The sequence below is a fragment of the Lissotriton helveticus genome, chromosome 11, assembly GCF_964261635.1.
Source record: "Lissotriton helveticus chromosome 11, aLisHel1.1, whole genome shotgun sequence".
In the NCBI taxonomy this organism is placed as follows: domain Eukaryota; kingdom Metazoa; phylum Chordata; class Amphibia; order Caudata; family Salamandridae; genus Lissotriton; species Lissotriton helveticus.
In genome coordinates this window covers 1096795720-1096822105 of record NC_136072.1, presented here as the reverse complement: position 1 = coordinate 1096822105, position 26386 = coordinate 1096795720, and the positions used below count along the sequence as shown (strand labels likewise).

The 26386-nt window shown below is 47.8% G+C and overlaps 1 protein-coding gene across 1 annotated transcript in view; it reads right to left on the bottom strand.

Moving 5' to 3' along the window:
* The window catches only part of BCR (BCR activator of RhoGEF and GTPase), a 447751-nt gene that overhangs the window by 186456 nt on the left and 234909 nt on the right, over window positions 1–26386 (bottom strand). Inside the window, exons 5-7 of the mRNA XM_078667758.1 lie at window positions 14390–14497; window positions 13689–13749; window positions 3201–3253 (exon numbers count right to left, since the gene is read on the bottom strand). Coding sequence (XP_078523884.1) covers window positions 3201–3253; window positions 13689–13749; window positions 14390–14497 — 222 coding nt within the window. The remainder of the gene's footprint in view (window positions 1–3200; window positions 3254–13688; window positions 13750–14389; window positions 14498–26386) is intronic.

Genomic DNA, 26386 nt, shown 5'->3' with positions numbered 1-26386 from the left:
TCCCGGGGTCTCTCTAAGCAGACTGCCTTTAGAGATTTTATTTCTGCCTTCATGCATGCCATCTCATCGTCGGCATGGGTTACAAATAGAGTGGTCCCGGAGAATGGCAGATTTAATATTCTCTGCTGCGATTCTGGCATGAGGGATGTAAGGCGGAGTCAAGAGTGCCTTCTAAGAACGACGCCGTGGCAGTACTCATGAGCTGATAATAGAGCAGAGTCTGCTGCTGCAGTAATAACTTGATTTGAGACCATTAATCCTTCATTTAGGATTTCCATGAAGTCTTCCCTTTTCTCTCTAGGGATATTTTAAGCAAACTGGTTCATGAATTCCCACAGTGCCTTGTCAAATCTGCCTAAAATAGCAATTGTACTGGCTGCCATACAGCACTTTTTACGAGCTAAGGAATCTAGCTTCTGACTATCCATATCGGGAGTCACTGTATAAGTGGGAGTAGTGGCATGCTGCTTCTTTGCAGCTACTACAATCACCAAGTCTGGTGTAGGATCTTGCTCCAGAGGGCAGTATTTCTTTTGAAGCATGGATGGTGCTGGGTTAACAGAGGCTGGTGTCAGGAAGAGGTCAATAGCAGGTTCAAGGACACCTGGTACAAGAGGCAGCAAAAGCCTTGATGCCGGCCTATGTTGTAGAGCCTCAAAAATGATTGATGTCGTTTGTGTTGTCGTTGACATGGGAATGTTAAGTTTTGTCACTCCCCTCAAGAAGACCTCTTGAAGTGTGGTGAATCATTCCCTGGTGGTAATGCGTGGAGGTAGAGAGTCTGAAAGCATTGGGGAGTATCATCCAGTAGAAGCGGAGGAGATGTCTGTATGATGTCTGGACTGAGACGTGAATGATGATGAACACCAGAGTGCCTGGAAGAGGAAGAAGTGTGCTAGGGCTGTGACCAGGGCATCTAGAATGGCGCAACCTGGAATGAGATCAGGGTCTTGGAGTGACCAGTGCTGGTGGAGCTGGAAGCAGTGGTGGACGACGTGGGGTTGGAGGCCAGGCCGGAAGAGTCGGTGCAGGTGGCGGAGGAGGAGGAGACAAAGCTGGTGGTGGAGAACATGGCTGGATCCCTGAAGAAGGGTAATATGCTCTACAGTACTCCAAATCTGGGGATGAGTAGATGCGTCTTCTCTCCTTTCTTGCCTCCTATAACGTAGACTATGTCGATAGTTCTCGACGTCGACTGACCTCGGCCTGCACAGTGATTGCAGGGCGTGACTCGACATTGATCTTCGACGGTGCCTCGATGACCAGGATCTCGGCAGTGACTGTCTTGATGGCCTCAAAGTCGAAGGACTCCTTGGCGTCAAGCGAGGCCTGCGGGTTGTTGAAGTCCATACTCCTTGCCTCAACACTGATCTGCGGTGCTTGCTCGACGTCTAACCATGAATAGACAGTGAACAGGTCGGTGCCGTACCTGTCTTCGACATCAATCCTCTTGATGCAGACTGGGACCAATGGCATTTTTGTGCTATTTTCTTCCTGGCACGCCCTCCAGAGACAGATGAGAAACCCCTGGTAGAAGCCTAACCCTCTCCTCACCCTGAGGTCCCACTTTCAGACTGCATCTGCTTTCTTCTTTACTCCTCTGTACCATGAAGGCGAATCTTCTCTCGGGGCACGTCTTCAAAAGTTCCTGCAGTGATGGCAAGGCTCAGGAACATAATCGTCTGGGAGGCAGAGTATACACTGCTCATTAGACTCTGTCTTGGCCTTTTTTCTCCACCAGGCTGGGCATTTGTCAAAAAGAGATTGTATTTTTCGGTCAAAAAACTCTACTTTCTGTTAGAAAAAGACAGAAAAAGTGAGAGAGAGACCAAAGACGTCGAATTAAAAGGTTGGCACCAACATTCAGTTGAGAATTTTGAAGAGAAACGCAAAAATGCAACTGTGGTCAATGCTCCAGGGTCCTGTCAGCGGAGTCCGGAAAAAAGAACTAAAGCAACTGCCACCTGCTGAGCATGATGGGATACTGGTGGTCCCTAGGTTCTTAAAGGCGCAGCCTCTATTTTTAACTCATAATCACAGCCAATGGGGCTGCTCTGTCCTGCTTCACTTCATCTTTATGCTCTATCAAAAAAGTGTTTTTAAAAGAGATTTATGCTGTTATATTAAAACATCATTAAATGATTCACATATATCATTCTCCTGGTCCCTTTTTTAAGTACAAGATGAAGAATTAGGCCATTGTAGCCTAGTCCTATAGGCTGCAAGATATGTTTCTTTCCTAAGTGACTTTGCAGGCCTTCCTGAAGAAAGGTGAACATCTACACCTAAGAAGACATATTGTGAAAAAGTGCTAAGGGGTACCCGCACACAGGCGGGGCTATTCAGTGCTTATGACCATAAACAAAATCCCCTACGAGAGAAGTAACATTTTCTGTTTGTAGCATGTTATAGTAAATATACATGCTCTGTATAGAATGTAAAGCCGTTCCTCCCCAAAAGCAGTGGCTAGCAAACAGATGAAGCAGATGTTTGAAACAGCATTCTCAGAGCAGCTTGGCCAACTAATGCCTGATGACCTACTAGAAAATCCATACAATATAGCTTGGCGAAGGAGTGTGGTGGTGACCAAGTGGCAGCTGTCCAAATATCTGCTATTTGTATATTTCCCAGGAAAGGTAAATTGGCAGCTGTGTCGTGTGTGGAGTGGGCTTTAGAGGGCACAGAGTGTGTCTGCTTGTCCTTAGCAAAGGAAGTCTGGATGTACTTCACAATCCACCTTGCAATGCCTGATTTGTCACCCTCCTAACATCTAGGGTATGATGTGACCTTTCTTCTACAGACTCTAGATACGGGAGAATGAGCAGCTCAATCTTCTAGTTTATGCAGAAAAATGAGGCAACATTCAGCAGAAATCTGGGGCTGGTACAAAGAACTACTCTATCATTGTGAACCTGGATGAATGGTTCCTGTATTGTAAGAGCGTGAAGCTCACAAATGCATCTGATGGAGGCATAGGCAGCAATTACCACACTGGTAAGATGAGTTGGGAGTAAGTTGCCCATCTCCTCATCATTACTCAGTGTCATGGAGAATAGTTTGCATGCCCCGTGTCAGAGTCTGGTATAAATATATATTTTTAAAATACAAATCCACATAGAAATATTGATTAGAAGTAGATCGCTGCCTCTGCCTCCTTTCTACAGACTAATTAAATATTTGTAAAGTTAATATTTGCTTACATGTAGAACAAGGGTGCTCCGTGTGACTCGATCCACAGGTTTGTACAGCAAAGCTAAGGAAAAAAAACACAGGAATGAATGAGTAACAGGGAAACACATGCTAGGTACAGATGTACAACTGAGTAGGCATCCCTACTCTCAATCAGAGACACTAGGGAACACATTGGGGTGCAGCAAAAGCAGGGTTGATCGAGAGAAAGCAAATCACATTCATTCAGCCATACAAATTGGGAGACACACAGTTTCACACATTAGAAAAAATGAGACACAACTTAAGCTTTGGATGAAATGCTGCCAATAAAGACCGCAGATACATGCTTACACATCAGCAGGCACGCCCTGCCTGCATATCATGGAGATGAGGTGAGGACAACAGAGGAGTCAGGCACAGCCCAGCCAATCCAGACGCACCAAGCACAAACATGCATGCATACGAAGAATACCTGCACACAAGCAAGCTGGCACTCACAATGAGGTCTGAGGAAACACAACTTTAAGAGCGACACAGAACCAGTGGTGATCCAGGAAAACAAACAAGCACAACCCCAAAATGACAGACACACCCGATTTAAAACCAGTGGGGTTCCTCCGCTAAGGTTTTTAGAGCAGTGAAAGAGGGAAAAATAAAATGATAATAACTGAACGTTATCATTTGATTTTTGGTTGCTGCGGGGTTGGGTTAGGGTGGGCAGGGCTGGTGGCTCCGGGAGGAAGAGTGGACTGTGCACTCTAAGTGCGCATGACTGCTTGGCCATCTGTTTTGGCCGGTCAAGCAGTCATGCGCACTTTGCACATTCCCCACTAGGTTGTGATGCACAGCCTGGTAGGGAATATGCACAGGCGCCCTGTCCTGATCTGAGCTCCGATCCACAGCGCTCAGACCAATCACAACATTTCATTGCAGCGTTGTGATTGGCCTAGGGGAGCCTGTGTGCCCGGGTGCTTCCTGCAGCTTCTTCCAGGCTGGAGTCAGGAAGAGCAGAGAAGCGGAGGAGAGATGCAGCCGGCGGAAAAGGTAAGTGTGTTTTAAAAAAAATATTTTCTAGCCCACCCAAAAAATCCCACACCGCCACCCTCATTCCCTACTAGCCACTATTGTTTCAAACATCAGAGTTAAAGAGATACAACAAAGTAAAGATGCAAAAACACGGACGAAAGAGCACACACATGCCCACATACTAACCTATCTAAGTAATAAATAGGCATGCTGAATATATATCTAATCAAAAGAGAAATGACTAAAGAGGGCCCTATTTTTCAATATTTCCTGTACACTTAGCACAGCATGAAAAACCCTCTAGAGGACCATTTTAGCACCACCAAGTTGTGATGAGTAAGGAATATGCTACTTACCAGTATGCATCTGTTCTTGGCATAGAGGGCTGCAGAGTGGTACATTTATGAATAGATCGCCATCTGGTGTTGGGCTCGGATGATTGCACTTTGTTTTTCTTCTGGAGAAGTCTTTGTCGTCATAGGTGACTCCTCCTCTCGGTGTTAGTGCGCATGGGCATCGGCTCCATCCTTAGATTGTTTTGCCATAGTAGGGTTAGATGGAGTAGTGTAGTATAGTACATAAAGATATGCCCATGTAAATGTATCTAAATAAGATAATGTTAGGACAGACACAGGTTTCCGGGGAGGCAGGGAGGGCATGTACCACTCTGCAGCCCTCTATGCCAAGAACAGATGCATACTGGTAAGTAGCATATTCCATTCGAGGCATATGGGCTGCAGATGGTACATTTATGAATAGATTGTACAGCAGTTACCTCCCTAGCGGTGGTCACCAGTGTCTGTCGCAACTGTTTGAAATAGAGTTTTTAATACAGCTTGGCCCACTCTGGCTTGTTGTGCAGCCTGTACATCAACACAGTAGTGCTTTGTGAATGTATGTGGTGTAGACCAAGTTGCTGCTCTACATATGTCATCTAGGGGAATGTTCCCTAAGAATGCCATAGATGCTCCTAGTTTTCTTGTAGAATGAGCTCTAGGAGGAACAGTTAATGTTCTCTTTGCTTTAATGTAACATATTTGTATACATCTTACAATCCATCTTGCGATGCCTGCTTTAGAGATAGGATTGCCCTTATGTGTTGGGGAAAATGCTACAAATAGTTGTTTAGTTTTCCTGAAGTCTTGTGTTCTTTCTATGTAGTACAAAATGGCTCTTTTAACATCTAGTGTATGTAGAGCCCTTTCTGCCACCGTCTGTGGCTTTGGAAAGAAGACTGGTAATTCCACTGGCTGATTGATGTGGAATGCTGAAATTACTTTAGGCAAGAACTTTGGGTTTGTTCTAAGAACCACTTTATTCTGGTGTAACTGTAGGAATGGTTCTTGTATTGTCAATGCCTGTAATTCGCTTACTCTTCTGAGTGAGGTAATGGCTATAAGGAAGGCCACCTTCCATGTAAGGAATTGTATTTCGCACCTATGCATAGGTTCGAAGGGTGGCCCCATTAGTCTGGTGAGTACTACGTTGAGGTTCCAGACTGGGGAAGGTGGTAATCTTGGTGGAATGACTCTTTTAAGACCTTCCATGAATGCTTTTATCGCTGGTACTCTGAACAGTGATATGCGCTGCCTGTTTTGTAGGTATGCTGCTATAGCTGCTAGATGTACTCTAATAGATGTGTACGCTAGATTACATTGCTGTAAGTGTAATAAGTAGCAAATAATCTCCCTTGTTGATACGTCTAGAGGGTTGATATTGTTATTAGTACAGTGTATAGCAAACCTCTTCCACTTAGCTGCATAGCATGCTCTGGTGGTTGGACGTCTCGCTTGTTTAATTATCTCCATGCAATTTGGGGGGAGATCTAAGTACCCAAATTCTAGGATTTCAGGAGCCAGATCGCTAAGTTCAATTGAGTTGGATCTGGGTGCATTATTTCTCCATGGTTCTGTGTAAGGTGCATGGGTAGAATTCGTAGCTTTTGATGTGGCACTTGTGAGAGTTGCAAGAGCGTGGTGAACCACGGCTGTCTTGCCCACGTGGGTGCTACTAGTATCATGGTCATTGAATGTTGTTGCAGTTTCCTGACCACTAATGGGATTAGTGGGAGAGGGGGAAAAGCGTATGCAAATTTGTTGGACCAATTTATCCATAACGCATTGCCCTGCGACAGGTGATGTGGGTACCTGGACGCGAAGCTTTGGCATTTTGCGTTCTGATGAGTGGCAAATAGGTCTATCTCTGGTTGTCCCCATCTTTGGAAGAATGGCTGCAGTATTTGTTGGTGCAGTTCCCATTCGTGTATTTGTTCCGACTGTCTGCTTAAGATGTCTGCTATCTGGTTTTGGACTCCTGGTAGGTGTTCGGCTAACAGATAGATGTTTTGAGGAATGGCCCATCTCCAAATTTCCTGTGCTAGTCTGGATAATTGGAGAGAGTGCGTCCCCCCCTGTTTTTGAATATAATACATTGCTGTCATGTTGTCTGTTCTGATCAGGACTGCTTTGTGGATAACATGTATCTGGAAGGCTTTCAATGCTAGAAACACTGCCAGTAGTTCTAGATAGTTGATGTGCAGTGTTCTTTCCTGCACACTCCACCTTCCTTGTACTGTGTACTTGTCCATATGTGCTCCCCATCCGGTGAGCGATGCGTCTGCTGTTATTGTCACCTGTGGAATTGGCTCTAGGAACGACCGCCCCTTGGTAATGTTTGTTCTGTTCCACCACTTCAGAGAGCGGTGTGTGCGGTCGTCTACCAACACCAGATCCGTAATCTGCCCTTGAGCCTGATTCCACTGTGTCGCTAAGCATTCTTGTAGCGGACGCATTTGTAGTTTTGCATATGGTATTAGCAGTATGCAGGATGACATCATGCCTAATAGCTGCATGAACACTCTTGCTGTTAGTGAGTGTTGTGGCTGAAATCTCTGAGTGATTGTAAGCATTGCTTGGACCCTGACTGGGTTGGGGTACACTTTGGCTTTTTCTGTGTCTATAGTAGCCCCCAGATATTGTTGAACCTTGTTTGGTTGTAGGTGTGACTTTGTGTAGTTCACCGTGAACCCTAGCTGGTGTAGTAGCTGAATTGTCTTTTGTGTGTCTTGCAGACACTCCTCTTGCGACCTGGCTTTTATTAGCCAGTCGTCCAAGTATGGGAAGACATGAATTTGTTGTCTTCTTAGGTGAGCTGCTACCACTGCCAGGCATTTTGTGAACACCCTTGGTGCCGTCGTGACACCAAATGGAAGGACTTTGAACTGATAATGTTGTCCTTCTACCACAAACCTGAGGTATTTCCTGTGGGCTTTGTGAATAGGGATATGAAAGTAAGCATCTTTTAGATCCAGTGTAGAAAGAAAGTCCCCTTTCTTCAGTAAAGGAAGTACTTGTTGGAGCGTGACCATGTGGAAATGTTCCGAATTTATGTATGCGTTGAGAGGTCTTAGGTCCAGTATTGGCCTTAGAGACCCGTCCTTTTTGGGAATTAGGAAGTATAGGGAGTATACTCCTGTTCCCTGTTGGTGCTGTGGAACCTTCTCTATGGCATGCTTTTCTAGCAGTGATATTACTTCTTGTTTTAATAGTGTCAGGTGATCTTGTTTCATTGGACGCTGTTTGGGGGGGATGTTTGGTGGGGTAGCTGTGAGTTCTAGGCAATAACCATGTTGGATAATTTGTCTTACCCACTTGTCTGATGTGATGTTTTCCCAGACAGGTAGGAACTGTGATAGGCGTCCCCCTACCGGTGTTATATGGTCTGGGGGAAGCTCTATGAAGTCACTGTTTTGGGGTTGGAGAGTTGCGGTTGTTGTTGTTTCCGCGACCTCTACCCTTGTTGTTGTTACCCCTGTATCCACCTCTAGAATTACCTCTGGGTGATGTAGGTGTAAAAGAGGTTTGCTGTTGGTTTGTACCTGTACTTTTGGATCCTCCTCTATAGGTGGATCTACGAAAGGAACCTCTTTGTGTCGGCTGTTGCAATGCTCCCATTGATTTAGCCGTTTCTGTATCCTTCTTCATCTTTTCTAGGGCCTCATCTGTCCCTGTGCCAAAAAGTGTTTTCCCATCAAAAGGTTGGTTCAGTAACGATGTTTGTACCTCTTGTTTGAACCCTGACACTCTGAGCCATGCATGTCTCCTTAACATGATGCTTGTGTTTGTCGACCTTGCCGCAGTTTCTGCCGCGTCTAGGGCGCACTTTATTGAAGTGTTAGTAATTAACTTCCCTTCTTGTATAAGTTGATCTGCTCTCTTTTGATGTTCTTTAGGGAGATGTTTGATGAGTGTTTCTAACTCATCATAATGCGCTCTGTCATACCTTGCAAGTAGTGCTTGCGTATTAGCTATGCGCCAACTGTTTGCCGCTTGAGATGCTACTCTCTTGCCAGAGGCATCTATTAGTTTAGACTCTTTGTCAGGAGGTGGAGCTTCTCCTGTAGATAAAGAGTTTGCTCTCTTGCGAGCGTTTGTGACCACTAGTGAGTCTAGAGGAATTTGCCCCTTAATGTATATTGGGTCTTTTGGAGCTGCCCTATATTTTTTATCAATTCTTGGGCTCAATACCCTAGCCCTCACTGGGTCTTTGAATATCTCTGATGTATGACTGAGAAGGCCCTTAAGCATTGGTAGTGTTCCTGATGTTCTTTGTGCAGTAGGTAGTGTTTCTAATAAGAAGTCCTGTACTTGAGGTTCTGTATGTAGGTCTACCTTATGAAATGTTGCTGCTCTAGTAATGAGTTGTGCAAACCCAGTATTGTCATCAGGAGGTGAAGGTTTTGAGGGATATGACTCAAGGTCGGTATCATTACCTGATCCCACATTATACTCTTCCCATGGGTCTGCCTCCTCTGGGATTGTATCCTCATCATCCCCAGGGTGTCCCCCCTCCCCTGTGTCACTCTCTCCATCTGTTGTAGGTGTAGATGGGCGTGTGGGAGGAATATCTGGCCTATTGTGAGGAAGAGGCGAAGATGGTGTGTGAGGTTTGGGAGAAGGGGGAGGAGTTGTATTCGTCCCCATTGTTCTCTTCTTTGGATGAGTCTTGTCGTCCAAATGTTCATGTTTCCTCTTTTTAGGTAGTTCTGTGGCTACCTTGCCAGTCTTTGGGTCAATAAACAAAGTCTTTTGTTTAGGATCCGTTCCGTGTTCCTGTGTCGGTACCGCAGTTTTCGGTTCCGAAAGGTGTTTTTTCTTTGAAATGTCCATTTGTATTTTCGGTGCCGAAGTTTTGTTCGGATCCGACTTCTTCGGTATCGAAGATGTCCCCGGTGTCGAGGGTGTTTTCGGCGCCGAAGCGTGCTTCGGTGTCGACATGGACTGCTTCGACTTCGAGCTTTCCTTGACCTGGTGCTTCGGTGTCGATGTGGTCGGTTTATCGGAACCGGAACCACTATGATGGGGGACCGAGTGTTTCGGTTTCTGTTTCGTTGCCGGGCTCGAAGGCGGGGCGTTGGAAACTTTTTTCGGTTGTCTGACCGGGCTCGAGGGCGGGGTCGACACCGTGCGGGGTCTGTTTTTCGGTAAAGGGACGTCGTCACTCACGGTTTGTTGGACGTCGATTTCCTCGACGTCGGACTCGTCCGCTTCTGACCCCGCCTCGTCGGCCTCTTCTTCCTCCTCTTCTGGGTGCTGGTCCTCGAACAGCTCCGGGATTGCTTGTGACTGCATTCTCGATACCTCGTGTCTTCGGGCTCGACGGTTTCTAATCGTCGATTTTGACGAGAACGCTGCACAGGCCTCACAGTCCCTGGATTCGTGTTCAGGGGACAAGCAGAGGTTGCACACCTCGTGTAGGTCCTTGTGTGGGAACTTAGCACCACACGTTGGACATTTTTTGAATGGAGTCCTTTCCATGGACCCCGGGCTGGACTACGTCGAGTTTCTCGTAGTCGTCGTCCTTCGAACCGCGTCGGTATGGAGTGAAGTCGCGTTCGATAACGATACCGTCGATTTGGAAAGGAATACGCGCCGGTTATAACCTTCTTTGTTGAAGTCGGTCCGGAGCGCTTCGATCCTCATTCGAACCCGATGGCGGAAAAAAACAATCTAAGGATGGAGCCGATGCCCATGCGCACTAACACCGAGAGGAGGAGTCACCTATGACGACAAAGACTTCTCCAGAAGAAAAACAAAGTGCAATCATCCGAGCCCAACACCAGATGGCGATCTATTCATAAATGTACCATCTGCAGCCCATATGCCTCGAACAGAGGATCTTCTCTTTTGTCTACAATTCTGGTTCTCCATCATGGGTCTCTTAAATGAGCAATAAATATCTCTATGTGCCGGTCCGTGGAAAAAATGAATAGCGACAACACTGTCTATTTTAAAAATGAAATAGACCATGTGGTGTCAATTTATTTCTTTTTTCCACAAGCCATAATAAGAAATCAATATAAACGACCACAGTGCGGTTTCCACCGCGTACCCAAACTGTATATTACAATGAAATATAAAAAAGGGAAGTAGATGATCAATTAATCCTAAATGGAAGAGAAGGGAACACCGCCTTAAGGCAACCGTGAGCACTTGGAACTTACATTAGGGCGTAATAGAGGCCCCTGCAGCGCAAAGGGGCCCCAACCCTCCAGGGGATCCCCAAACCTTAAAAGGGCCCCAATCAGCCCAAAGCTAATGAATATATGTGAGATATGGTGACTCGGTTGGACCCTCAGCATATTCTGCAGGGGTCCCCATCATTTTGCGTTAGGCCACTGAACTCACAATGTACCGCACTGGTAGGTGACATCTCAGTTCATTTGCTATAGTACATGAATCTCAGAATCTTTAGAAGCATTTTCATGATTTTAAATCGGGGTTGGAAATGTTTTTCTGCTTCATTTGTCATTGTTCAACAGCTCTTCGCTCTTGATAGATGTATTTTGATCTTTGTCCTTCTTTTCCGCAGTCTCTTGTTGACATTTGGAGGCAAACACAGTTCCTGTGGTGGTGAAATATCCATTAATGACATCCATACGTCTTTACGTTTTCTTCTTCCAAACTGTTCTACCATTACAGACTATCTTTGCGTCATAATTATGCTTAGGAGACGTATACCGAAAGGGAATATGATTTATGGCCAGACTGAAGTTCCTCTTACTCCTCCTTGACCTCATTTAGGGTCTTTTTCTACTCGTCCTAATAAAAGTGCCAGAATCGATTCTCTCTCCTTCAGAGGATGTAGATTAGGTTTTGTCTCTGACACCAAAGATGCCCCCCCATGGCACAGATGTCCTGTCTGGTCGGCACTGATAGTTTCTACCTCTGGAGGCGCACTGGCCTCATGTTCTACTGATATGTGGAGATGCCTCTCAGACCTGCTTCTCTGCAGCTGTCTACTATCCCAGCGTATAGCGCTTCGGCGCGGAGGATTCCACGGAACCCCTAGAATACGCGACCTGTGGCTCTGGTTCCTTTAGTCCATCCTCAGAATTGTTGCTTCACACTGGTCAAACCGGACATAAGATAGTGACTTGCAACAGGTCGCATGGGGATGCTCAAGCATGTCTAGGTCATCAGCCCAGATCTTCTTTACATCTAAGGAGACCCGAGGCTAAGAGGAGACGGAGCAGATCATCTTGGCGAGTTGAAGCTCCTTCAAGGCCAGATTACAAGCATTCACGACTACACGCACATTTACTCATAAAAGGAGGGTGCAGCACATGCTTGGATGGAAAGGGAGGCATTTATTCTACCATCAATGACCCTTACCTTTTGATGACTGCCAGCTTTTACAGATAAAATCTTACGGGCAGCAGCAAAGTTAAATATTGCAGTTTCAATTCGATGGCAAGATATATCACGGACCCGAGAAAAGACTGAAGTCCGGGGGCCCTCCTCGCCCCTTAAGAACCTTATAGGGGAACTTTTATTGTCTGTTTTGCTTTGGAGACACAACGCACCTGAAAGAACCCTTATCCACCCAATGAAAAAATACTGCCTTCAACAGCGAAGACTGCAAAAAACACTGCCAATCCACTCTCTTCAAGGAAACGACATCTGCTGTGGGCGTTTATTCCTCCACAAGGAATGCACGGACTGCTGGGGTCTTTCATTGCTGCTTCTTTTAATCTGACTATGTGGGAACTGCCATCCAATCAAGAAAGAAACTGCAGTGGTCACTGCTACCCACATGCAGCAAAATGCCGGAGCACTGGCACTTGACCAAGGCAAACCAACGCCAGAGGTGTCGCCAACCAAATGAGACAACATGAAGGGACAGAGCCACTCACCAAGGACGGACTGACTGCGGATGGCACTGTGACTGATCCAAGACAGACAATCGGTATGCTACGCTGCTGCTGATCTAAATCAGACTACAAAGACATTGCAGACCATCCACAGCAGACTGCCGGGGCACTGCCACCAAAACAAAACTGAATGACTGCAGGGGGCACTGCCACCAAAACAAAACTGAATGACTGCAGGGGGCACTGCCACCAAAACAAAACTGAATGACTGCAGGGGGCACTGCCACCAAAACAAAACTGAATGACTGCAGGGGGCACTGCCACCAAAACATAACTGAATGACTGCAGGGGGCACTGTCACCAAAACAAAACTGAATGACTGCAGGGGGCACTGCCACCAAAACAAAACTGAATGACTGCAGGGGGCACTGCCACCAAAACCAAACTGAATGACTGCAGGGGGCACTGCCACCAAAACAAAACTGAATGACTGCAGGGGGCACTGCCACCAAAACAAAACCCAATGACTGCAGGGGGCACTGCCACCAAAACAAAACCCAATGACTGTAGGGGGCACTGCCACCGAAACAAAACCGAATGACTGCAGGGGGCACTGCCACCAAAACAAAACCCAATGACTGCAGGGGGCACTGCCACCAAAACAAAACCGAATGACTGCAGGGGGCACTGCCACCAAAACAAAACCGAATGACTGCAGGGGGCACTGCCACCAAAACAAAACCGAATGACTGCAGGGGGCACTGCCACCAAAACAAAACCGAATGACTGCAGGGGGCACTGCCACCAAAACAAAACCCAATGACTGCAGGGGGCACTGCCACCAAAACAAAACCGAATGACTGCAGGGGGCACTGCCACCAAAACAAAACCGAATGACTGCAGGGGGCACTGCCATCAAACGAAAGCAGACTGACTGCTGAGGCATCATCATCCAACCAAGAAAGATTGAAAGTGGAGGTACCCAAATCAATCAAGACAGACGGCAAGGGCAAACTCACCAACCAAGAGACACTGCCGGAATACACCCACCCACCCAGAAGACACGTACTGCAGGAATAATTGTGGGGGACGTAGGGTCTCTTCATTTCAAACCAGACTGACCAACTGCAGGATCATTCACTATTAAACTCACACTATTATTTAATAATGCACTAAGTAAACTTGCCCTGGTCATTTCCCATTGTCTGCTCCATGTTTCTGCTAATTCCTACTTTTCCCACAACGCACATCTCACACAGTTAACTAACTACTACTGAATGCACACAACACTCAGCCCCTATATCCCAAAATAAAGCAACAACATTAGGTGAACACTCACTCTCCAATGAGTTCTTGGTCATCTGTTCTTTGGGATCCCTTACGTTTCTGGCCTTCAGATTCTGAAAAAGAACAAAAGCAGGAGTGAAATATCATGACAGTCCAGTGTACGACATGGAAAGATCTGACCCCTCTCATTGAGGCAATAATCATCATATGTAAGATGCTGGAGGCACAGGACATTCCTCCTCTTTCACCAGATGTTTATATTTCAAACTAAAAGATCCAAACCTTTAGTTTCTACATTTAATATTTTAACATACTTCAATCTAGACTCACCATACCCCCACCCCCACCATGAGAAATAAAGTATGTGTGGGGCAGAAGCACCTCAGCACATTCCAGCACCATGAAGGGACGACACAAAGCAAAGATCTTAGCTCCTTAAGTTCCACCAGATGTGCGACCAGGGATGGCGCCCAGTGCAGTGGTATAAGACATTTGCTGAGCACAAACCTCTCAACACCTTGAATACCATCCGATGTGAGAAACTGAATAAGCTCAAACACTCACTCCAGCACAATCACACTTAGGACAGGAGTCAGTGAAATATCTGTGCACCCTATGGCCACCATATCCCACAGTCCTACAGCGCCATTATCAAAAGGTTTACGTGCAATCAAGGCCTCAGCGATTTACATGTGTGGACTAGTCTTGTGTATGCCAGAGGCTACCAGCAATCAGAACATAAGAATACTTTACCTCAGAGATTTCAGCAAACTGGCCATTGGCTTGGCAACACTTCTCTGCTGTTTCCATAGCTACCTCGTAGTTGTCTACAAAGGCTCGGTATACTCCCAACTGGCTGGCCTGCGGGGAAAAGAATGTTATAAGTCCTAAACAGATACACAAGTACTGATGGTCAAATCACATGAATGGTCTCTTACAGGTTATCTTCTACTCACCCACCAACATTCTAACCTGGGGAAAGGGGGGTGATGTGTAGCGGGAGGTGTACGCGTTTATAGCATGTACTCTCTGATGGTGCTCAACACCATCATCAACAGGGAAAAATATTTTTTGCAGAAAAAAGTAGGTGAGAGGTAATGAAAGAGAGCCTCGATAAATGATGACTTATATATATTTTAGGTGTATGTTGGTTGATTTTAAAGAACTAAACACAGTCATGATTGAAGTACTCACAGCTTGAATGAGGAAAGCAGGGCTCGGTGAAGAGACGCGAAGACCATAAGGGCCTTTCCAATCAAATGATCTCCCTCAAAACACAGTGCATATTGTGGACAGAGATGCCTTATCTGACAACAACACACTTTCTGCGAGCAAAGGTGGTTTTTGGGAAGACTTTGGAACAAGAGATTATTCCTGAACCTAGACAAGTGGTGGAAAAGCCTACTATACCGAGCCTGAAAAGTGAAAGCGGTTTCCTCTACATGCCGTGGTTCTCACAGTAAGTATTAAATGCGCAGAGCACAGGCTTTGAAAGGAATATAAAAATATATATTTACTGAAAAGACATAAGGAAACAATGTCTCTTGCCCAATACCTTAAGTCTGATCTGGGCGCCCTCTGTAAGTCACAGTTATGACTGGTGACCAAGATCTGGGCTCCATTCTCAGTTCACAACTGAGTTTGACCACCAGATCTAGACTTTCTCTATTCTCTCTATATCACCCCGGGTCCAAATGACACAGACGGAAAATAGCTACTAAAACCACAAGCTGGTTATGTATTCAACGTTCCTGCCAGGTGTAATATGTGAAGAACATGTGTATACCACAATGTACGTAGCCCTGCATAGGTTTGTGTGACGACAGTACTTGTGTACTAGAAATACTCGCCTGAGCCAAGTACTATGTGTAATTAATGTATCCACGTAAGTGCCGGGGGAGGGAGGGACTGGGTGGGGAGAGTTGCGGAAGAATCTTCTGGGCATGTATAAAAATGAAAATGATTGATAAACGACTTAACATTGCTAGCATATAGGAACTTACGGAATGTGCATTTCGTATTGCTAATGGAATTGCTGTATTTGTTCTCGCCCATTTGCCAATAAAGACATTTTCAACAAAAAAAATGTATTCAACTTTCCTGTTGCAGGATCAAGAGAAGATAATGTGGTGGGCTTAGTGTTACTGGGGGCAGAAAGAATTACTTAAAGTAGCAAATCTGAAGGTGGAAGGGAGGGTTGCACATTGGATACAACACCCTTGTTTAGGAGTGCAAACTTTTAGGGAACAGAAGTTTAGAGATGGAAAAGTAAAAGGTTGTTGCTGCAAAAAGGCCAGATTTAGAAACTCAGACATTTGTAATTATCTTTATTGGTTTTACCTCATTTACAAATAACAATACTATAACAATCCCCTTACATCTTCCTTATATTGAGTAAACATGGTGTTAATGGTTATATTGTAACACAAAATAGTATAATGAGTAGGAATATTACAACCCTGCATGCATTCCTCAAAGTTGAAAAGGAATGCGTTGAAGATGTCCATGACATATTTTAAAGCAACTGGATCAGGTGTAAATCATCAATACATTAACAAGAGCAGACAGGGATATTGAGCTGTAATCCTTTGGTGATATTGATATTGAGATATATATATATATATATATATATATATATATATATATATATAGAATACATCTCCTGAATCCTCGCTATCACTACAAACATCATTGAGATTGTCCTCTGACTCAGGGAGGTCTGGTATTGTTGTAACAATCATCCCATGGGATAAATCCGGAGGTCTCCGGCATCCTTCCTTCAGACCTCTAGCTTAGTTCTCCACTCCTGCCCATCTTGTAACTATCCCTTGCCAATGCTTGGGAGCTTTCCATTTCAGAGTACTGGGTCTTCTACCTATTAAAAGAGCCAAGTCTAAGAATTTGGTCTCCGCTCTATGATTCTGGAATGCCTAAAAGACCCGGGATACAACTCCTGAGGTTATGTAGATCGGTGCGTTCTGTGCTGATCGAGAAGAGACTCAATAATCTCATTGCAGTAACTTTACAGCTGGGGGAAATCCTAGAACATGCGTTTAATCCAAGCCATAGCTGTAGCACATCTAGGACAGTTGGGAAAGGCTCCAGCATTAATTCTATTGCGTCACTCGGGAGTCAGATATGCCCTATGTAGAATGTTGGATTGGATGTGTCTGAGCCTAGCGTTGTGGGAAACCTTGTGTGGATAGATTACCAACACACAAAACTTAAAGCGGTACCTGGCCAAAGAAGACACGAACAGGACCAGTCTCTGACCAGTGACAACTATCACAGCAGGTGCTCACAGCGTCACCTTCTGAATTGCTGCTTAAACATCTGTCACAATGAGAAGGTTTCACGCCAGATCTACAGGGCTGTCTGCCACCATCCTACACAGACAGCACCCCATTACCACCACGATCAATGTACCTGTACCATAGACCGTGGTCAACATTCACAAAAGATGCAGCTCAGTCAGCACTTTGAACTGTATGCATGTAATGTTATTTGTAGTGCGTGGAATTAACGGAGCATAGCAGAGCAGAGGCATTGATCACGGACATAAATCCTGAGGTAAGGTTCATGCTTTTTTTACCTTGAGGGAGCATTTTTGGGGAGGGAGGTTATGTGTGTGGGGGAGGGGGGGATAGACAGATTCCTACAATGTAAAGAGATTGACTTCTCTGAAAAGAGGTTGCCATTTCAAATTTGAATTGCACAAGTATCGAAGTAGAAAACTAATTGAAAGTTCATTGTTGCCAAATCACTCTCAATAGCCCCTTCACTAGTATGTCCTGCCAAATGAACCACATTGTGTCCCACGAGTGCTCCCATATGACCCCGGCACACCCAGGGCACCTGTGCTATTCCATTCTACTACATGCATTCCATGATTATCAGTAGTTAGTGCTCCAGCACTAAGCCTCGCAGCTGCTTTTACACTGCCCGACCTCGAACCCTAGCGTGTTCATCCCACACCTTACTGGAGATCTTCATGCTCGAAGAGCCACTAGGGCTGGTTTCCACTGTCCTCAAATAACACCAACAGCTTCCATAACTCTGCAGATGCTTTGATGCAACCAATTAACAACCTCAACGACTGAGATCTATCACACTTCATACAGTGGGAACTCCCACACTAACCGCTCATACACACCACTCCACACCTACTGTGCCAAGGAACCACCCACCGTCACAACTGCAACAAGAAACACTCATGTCTCCTGTAGCGCCTACATATGGAAAACCTCCTGACAGCAATACATTGAAACAGCACTGCAATACAATCCTTCCCAAGGATACCTCATCCATCACCCCCTTTGAGAACTCAACTCTTGAGCAGAAGCCACACACCATCACCATGGTACAGCCGCCAAGCCATCCCACTGCACAACTTCCACGCTATTAACAGGAGAACTCCTGAGCCACCTCAATGCAGAGCTCCCATGCACTCCTCAAGGGAAAACTTCCCAACTATCCCACAGTAGAACACCCTGGCCACCTTGATGCACAGCTCCCACATCATCCCACAGGAGAGCTTCTGGGCCACCTTGATGCACAGCTCCCACATCACCCCACAGGAGAGCTCATGGGCCACCTTGATGCACAGCTCCCACATCATCCCACAGGAGATTTCCTGGGCCACCTTTATGCACAGCTCCCACATCATCCCACAGGAGAGCTCCTGGGCCACCTTGATGCACAGCTCCCACATCATCCTACAGGAGATTTCCTGGGCCACCTTGATGCACAGCTCCCACATCATCCCACAGGAGAGCTCCTGGGCCACCTTGATGCACAGCTCCCACATCATCCCACAGGAGAGCTCCTGGGCCACCTTGATGCACAGCTCCCACATCACCCCACAGGAGAGCTCATGGGCCACCTTGATGCACAGCTCCCACATCATCCCACAGGAGATTTCCTGGGCCACCTTTATGCACAGCTCCCACATCATCCCACAGGAGAGCTCCTGGGCCACCTTGATGCACAGCTCCCACATCATCCTACAGGAGATTTCCTGGGCCACCTTGATGCACAGCTCCCACATCACCCCACAGGAGAGCTCATGGGCCACCTTGATGCACAGCTCCCACATCATCCCACAGGAGATTTCCTGGGCCACCTTTATGCACAGCTCCCACAGGAGAGCTCCTGGGCCACCTTGATGCACAGCTCCCACATCATCCTACAGGAGATTTCCTGGGCCACCTTGATGCACAGCTCCCACATCACCCCACAGGAGAGCTCATGGGCCACCTTGATGCACAGCTCCCACATCATCCCACAGGAGATTTCCTGGGCCACCTTTATGCACAGCTCCCACATCACCCCACAGGAGAGCTCATGGGCCACCTTGATGCACAGCTCCCACATCATCCCACAGGAGAGCTCCTGGGCCACCTTGATGCACAGCTCCCACATCATCCCACAGGAGAGCTCCTGGGCCACCTTGATGCACAGCTCCCCCACCATCCCACAGGAGATTTCCTGGGCCGCCTCAATTCAGACCTCCCAAGTAATGCTCACTGCAGAACCCCAACACCATCCCACAGCGGATTCCCTTAGACACCCCAATGCAGAAATCCCATCGATATAATTGTTACTGCAGAATTCCCACCCCACAGCAGATCTCTTGGTCTGCTCAATGCGGACCTCCCACATATCTCTCACTGAACATCCTCTAACCTATTCCCACAGCAGCCCTCCTACAACATCTGCATAGCAGAACGGACAACATCCCAGATGCAGAATTCCCATAGCAACCCTCCACTCCATCTACAGACTCTCAAACCTCCCCTACTGAAGGCCTTCAGCACATCCTTATAGGAGAACTCCCATGCATCTGCAAAACAGAAACCCTATACCACCCCATGCCAGAACTGGTACGGTAGCCTCACAGCAGAACTTCAAGCCAGCCCATAGCAGACCACCTTCATCATCTACATAGCAGAAACCATACATAAAGATCTCTGTAGCAGACCTCCCAAGTCACCCTAACATAAAACGCCCATGCCATCCCTGCTACAGAACTTATACACCATCCAATTAGCAGACCATCAACACCATTAACTTTGCAGAACCACCATCCTCATAGCATACGTCCAGCACTAGTTATGTATCAGAACTCTAACACCATCTCACCTGAAGGCATCTCACACCAGCCTCAGAGCTGGCCTCCTACACCATCTATATACCATACCTCTACCCTATACCGTCTGCAAAGCAGACATCGTACAACAACCTCACAGCTGAACTTCGACTCCATCACCATTCAAAATCTCCCACGCCAGCCTTGTAGCAGAACTTTTACGCCATCCCCACAGCAGAACTTTCATGCAATCCTAAGAGGAGGACTCAAAGGCTATCGCCATAGCAGGACTACTACAACACCCTTATGGTAGAACTCTCCTGCCATCTCCATAGCATAACTCATGCTACTCCCCTAGAAGAACTCACACCATCCTCACATAAAGCACACTATCCTTCAACAATTTATGGCATCCTCGCAGAACTCTCACGCCACCCTAGTAGCAGAGGTTTCACACCACCACCGTAGCAGAACCTTTACACCATTGCCTCAGCAGAAATTTCATGCTATTCAGGGAGAACTCCCATGCCATCCCAGTAACCGAACTCATACATCCAACCCCCATAGCAGTAAATCCTACACAATTCCATTAAGAGGGGGCGCCTGACATTCACAGAGTACCGCTGCCGCACCACTCAAGTACAAGAACAAATAAACCACCTCAAAGCAGATATACTAACCCTACGCACCACTGCAGAATTCTAGCATTAAACACCCATATCTGAACTCATATTATATCCAAACAGCAGAAGTCCCAGGTCAATGCCATAGCAATCTCCAACATCATCCTCCCACATCATAAGGCACAGCTATTCCACCCGCAGCATGACTAGCTCTTGAACCATGACGCACAAGAAGTCCTCCAGCACCGTACTGTCCTGCCAGCTCTTCAACACCAACCCACAGAGAGCAATTCTAGCAGACCATCAACACAGCCATTCCTCCGACTGCAGCCACAGCACGCTCTCACACCATCAGACAACTAACCTACTCCACTAACAAAGCTAACCCTCTTACACCATCTAAGTCTACCAACCCAAACACTGCTGACGCAACCATCGCCAATGCCAGATCTTCTGCCACTAATGTTTACCCTGTCACCCTCAGTCCTATCCCACTGCAACAGTCATCGCTCCAGTCCCTTGTGCCACTGCCCGCCCTCAAATAGCACCCACATCCAGTGCACCTGCATCACCCTCACCAGCAGGGCTCCCGCGGCCACTACACCCCCAACCATCTTGGATACCAGCCCTCCTAACACCAGTCCCTCTGCCATTCCTGCACCCTATTCTCCTAAGTCGTGCAGCAGCCAGCACTTGGGGAAAGGCGGCATGAGGGGCCTGCATACCTGCCAACTCACATGGGGCCACCGTGTGACGCACGATATCGTCCCGCTTCACACAGCCTCCCGGGGAGCAGCCGAGATCACAAGGCGGCAGGGAAAACAAGCTGAAAACCACTGTAAATAGTGGTTTTGCAGCTCGTTTTCCAAGGCTTCGTATTGCCCACGTCCATTAAGTGGTGTTAAAACACCCCAGGACATCGGCACCAGTCTCACTCAGCAATTTTTTTGGGGGGGGGAGGGGCTTGGGGGCAGGGTTCAAAAGTTATGTTATGTTATGTTAATGGCATTTGTAATGCGCGCAGCTGCTCCAGCGAAGGAGCGTCCCGGCGCCCGACAAGGTAGCCACACCACATAACTAGGAAACAGAATATTTTAAAATTAACGTTTAAGAGTGCTGGAGAAACAGGAGGGTCTTAACGGCCTTGCGAAAGGAAAACAAATCAGCAAGGGTCCGGATTTTCAGAGGGAGTGCGTTCCATAGTGCGGCTGCCCGCACCCTAAAGGAGCGACCCCCAGCTCGACTGAGTTTAAATCGTGGCACTGCTGCTAATTCCTGGTCCGAGGAACGAAGGGAACGGCCAGGGATGTAGGGGCACAGAAGTTGGTGCAGTAGCGGGGCCGACGGGACCTTTAGGATCTTAAAGGACGTGCACAGCACTTTGAAGTGGATCCGCTGCCTAACAGGCAGCCAGTGTAAAGCACGCAAAATGTGGGCGACCGAGCAAAACCTTGGCAGGCCCGCAATTGCTCTGGCCGCTGCGTTTTGCACTCTTTGGAGACGGGTGAGCTCGGCCTGATTTAACCCTATAAAAAGGGAACTGGCATAATCTAGCCGAGTCAAAACCGTCGCCTGAACCACAAGTTGACGGGTTGCGGCATCAAAGTACTTAAGTGCAGGTCTCAAATTACGCAAGATGCCAAAACAGCATGCCGCCGTCCTTTTGGTGTGGCCAACAAAGTTGAGTGAAGGGTCCAGCCATACCCCCAGATTTTTAATCTCCAAGACCGGAGTGGGGGTGGGGCCCAGCTCAGGAGGCCACCAGGTGTCTCCCCATAGTTCCGTCCGTTTACTGAAGACCATGACCTCTGTTTTTTTGGCATTCAGTTGGAGACAGTTGGACGTCATCCAACTGGCCACCGCCCGAAGTCCTTCTCTGAATCTTGGGGCATCCACCCCGGAGTCCCCGCTGATCGTGACCGCTAGCTGGGTGTCATCTGCGTACGATACCATGGTCATGCCGCAGAGCTTCACAACCTCAGCCAGCGGCCTCACGTAAAGGTTAAACAGCGTGGGGCTCAGCGAGGAACCCTGCGGAACCCCAAGAGACAGAGGATGTAATTTGGACTGGTAGGGCGGGGCAGCCACACAGAAGGAACGATCCGCGAGAAACGAACGGAACCACTGGTGTGCAGTACCGGTCACACCTATCTCCTCAAGACGCCGCAGGAGGATCTCGTGCGAGACCGTGTCAAAGGCGGCGCTCAAATCTAACAAGACAAGCGCCGCCGTTTGACCTGCATCCTGAACTGCCCGCAGATGCTCGACCATGAATAACAGTGCTGTCTCCGTACTGTGGCCAGCTCGGAAACCGTTCTGTGTGTCGTCCAGAGCGTTCGTACGCGACAGGTGATCAGTGAGGGCGATGTTAACATGCACCTCCGCGAGTTTGGCTGGCCACGGGAGAAGTGAAATCGGACGATAATTCTCCGATTTGCTCGGGTCGAGAGATGGCTTCTTCAAAATGGGCATCACTACTGCTTGCTTCCATTTCAAAGGCACCCGGCCAGATGTAAGCGAGATATTAATCAGGTCGCGGACCGGGCGAGCGAGTGTCGGGTCTCTGAACATTAATGGCTTAAGCGGATCTACCGGAGACCCAGACTTGACTTGAAGAGCCAAAGTCTTAAAAATCTCCGGAGTGAGACAGGGAAAAGAGTCTAACACCACCTGTCCAGGCAAGATGTATGGCCCCGCACTGGTTAGCGCAGCAGTAGGAAAGGCTCTATAGATGGTTTGAACCTTCTCCAGAAAAAAGGCCGCCAGCATTTCACAATGAGTGTTAGAACTGATGGCATCGATGGCGGGCTTCTTTGCCACAAGGTCCTTGAGAGCCTTGAAGATGGATTTAACAGGATTCCCACTGTTGCGAAATTCCAGAGCATAAAATGCAGTCCGGGCTCTGCAAACCGCTCGGTGATAGGACTTGACAGTGGCCATATAAAAGGTTTTTTTGCTACTGTCATACTTCCTCCTCCAGTCTCTCTCTGCACGTCTGCACACGCTTTTCAATGCCCGCAAATTACCATTGTACCAGGGGCTAGGGTCGCGGAGGCCACACTTACTCGATACCATCGGGATAAGGGAGTCGAGAGCTCTGGTTACCCATTCACAGAAATGGTCATACCCAGATTCCACATTCTCGCTAAGCCCAATGGATCGTCAGCAAGAAGGCGGTGAAGCTCTTCCACCTTTAGTTTACTCCAACGCCGCCTGGGCAGAGCTCGCAACGAGGACTTAAGTGGAGCCTCTATCAGAGGGCAGTAAGTAGTCACTAACGAGTGATCTGACCAAGTCAGAGGGAGGGGGGGGCCACTGTAACCCCCTCTAGGTTGGAAAAGAAGGGGTCCAAAGTATGGCCACCGTTATGGGTGGGATCCGAGACCAGTTGGAACAATTGAAGGGCCTCAAGGTCCGCCACCAACCCGCCCACTGAAGATAAGGTCAAGGTGTCAAAATGGAGGTTCAAATCTCCTATGATGGAAAAGTTGGCACACCCTACTGCCAGTGAACTAACTGCCTCAGGAAGGGCCTCCCGAAATGCCACGTCGCTGCCCGGTGGGCGGTAAATTAGCAGCCCAGAAAAAGTAAAATGAGGTGTAACCGAGACTTTAAACAGGGCGCTTTCACAGCCCGCGATGTTTTGAACTCTCCAGGAACAAGGATAGCAGGATTTTACTGCAAGTGCGACTCCTCCTCCTCTAGAAGAGCGATTGAGCGTGTGGATGGAATACTCGGCAGAAAAAGCCAGATTCAGAACAGATGTATCAGTGTCCTGAAGCCACGTCTCAGTCAGACAGAATATGTCAGGGGGTCGTTGTCCATAAGGTCGGCAATGTCCTGATGGTGCTTGGCCAACGACCTTACGTTCAAGTTCCAGATGGTAATATGGTGCAAAGGGGAGCTACTACATGTGGCGGACTGCGCTCCAAGGGCCCCCAAGTAAGAGGGTGCTTCAAGTAGCCACCCACCGCAGGCACACCGATAAGGGCCACACAGAGGGTAAATGCGGGCTCCATCAAAGTGCCTCCTAGATACTGCTAGGCACAAATCCCCGCCCCTTTCACGGCCCGGTACTCCTCACACAGTGAGATTGTTCAAGTTGGCAGGTATGGGCATGCAACGAACACAGGACCTCAGTCTCATGAAGTAATTGCAGGGTCTCCGCTGTATATCCCCCAATTGCATGGTCCCAAGTTCAGGCCTCACTAAAGGGTTTCAATTTCATGCTCTTTCCGCAGGGTCCCCACCTCTTCATCCGCAGGGTCCCATCTCTGTCTTCATCCGCAGGGTCCCCACCTGAAAATGTTGGAGCTCCCTGAGTGGGTATGTGCTGTGACTAGGTCACAGACGAGCCAGAAGGGAGGGGCTGGACACTTGGACCCTGGAACAAAGGGCCAAGCATTCAAGGACAAGGGTACTGGGCCTGGTGAGCCAGCCCAGGGAACTCCAGAGGTGCAGGAAGAATCTAACCATGATGGGGAAGATATGGCTTCTTAGGGAGGGACTCCATCCCTGCCAGAGCTGTCAGATTTGGTAGAACTGACAGGAGCAGGTGGACCCTCCAGAGAGGAGTTCAGTCAGGAACAGCGTGTCTGTCCCACCCTTGAGAGCTTGAGGCGGATTGCTTCTAAGCAAGAGGAGGGGGATGACAGTGGGTTTCACAAACTCTACTGGGAAGATGGACTGCTTTATACTGAGGCCAGAAACCTCAAGGAGGGGGCCACCAGGAGGTTGGTGGTGCCCCAGAAGTAGAGAGAGTTCATCCTGACTTTGGGTCACGATATCCCCTTGGCAGGACATTTGGGACAGACAAAGACATGGAACCGGTTGGTGAATCATTTTTACTGGCCCAATATGTCTGAAAAGGTCAAGGAGTTTTGCAGCTCCTGTGTCACCTGTCAGGCCAGTGGCAAGGCAGGGGGCAAGACAAAGGCTCCCCTAATACCACTGCCAGTGGTTGAAGTTCCTTTTGAAAGGGTGGGGAGGAAAATTGTTGGTCCCCTGGACCCACCTACTGCATCAGGGAATAGGTATATCTTAGTGGTAGTTGACCATGCTACTAGATACCCTGAAGCCATTCCTCTTAGAACCATTGATGCTCCTGCAGTGGCTAGAGCACTGCTTGGTGTGTTCACCAGAGTGGGTTTTCCAAAAGAGGTGGTGCTTTATAGGGGCACAAACTTCCTGTCCAGCTATCCGACTGCTACGTGGGATGAGTGTGGTGTCAACTACAAGTTCACCACCCCCTATCACCCACAAGGAAATGGTCTTGTTGAGAGATTCAACAAAACCCTGAAGGGCATGATAAATGGGTTGTCAGAGAAACTCAGGAGGAGATGGGATGTTCTCCTCCCATGCTTACTGTTTGCTTACAGGGAGGTGCCACAGAAAGGGGTTGGTTTCAGTTCTTTTGAGCTGGTGTTTGGACACCCGGTGAGGGGGCCATTGAGCCTGCTAAGAGAGTCTTTAGAGAAGCCTCTTAAAGAAGCTAAGGACAATGTGCTTGATTACGTGCTGGGCCTGAGATCTAGAATGGCGGAGTACATGTACAAGGCAAACAGGAAACTGGAGGCCAACCATGAGCTCATGAAGCACTGGTATGATCAAAAGGCTACTATGCCAGAGTATACTCCAGGACAGTTGGTGTGGGTGTTGGAGCCTGTGGCTTCCAGGACCCTCCATGACAAGTGGAGTGGGCCTTAGCCAATCTTAGAAAAGAAGGGTGAGGCTACCTAATTGGTTGACCTTGGCACCCCCAGGAACCCAAACAGGGTCCTGCATGTGAATAGATTGAAACCTCACCATGACAGGGCAGACATGACCACTTTACTGTTCACTGATGAGGTTGTGGAGGCGGGAACTGAGCCTGTGCCCGACCTACTCTCCACTAATGAGCAAGATGGGTCAGTGGAGGGAGTTGTGCTCTCTCCCAAGTTGACAGACAAGCAGCACAGAGACTGTAAGCAGGTGCTGAAGCAGTTTGCTGGCCTGTTCTCTTTGACCCCAGGCATCACTGAGTGGTGTGTGCACCACATT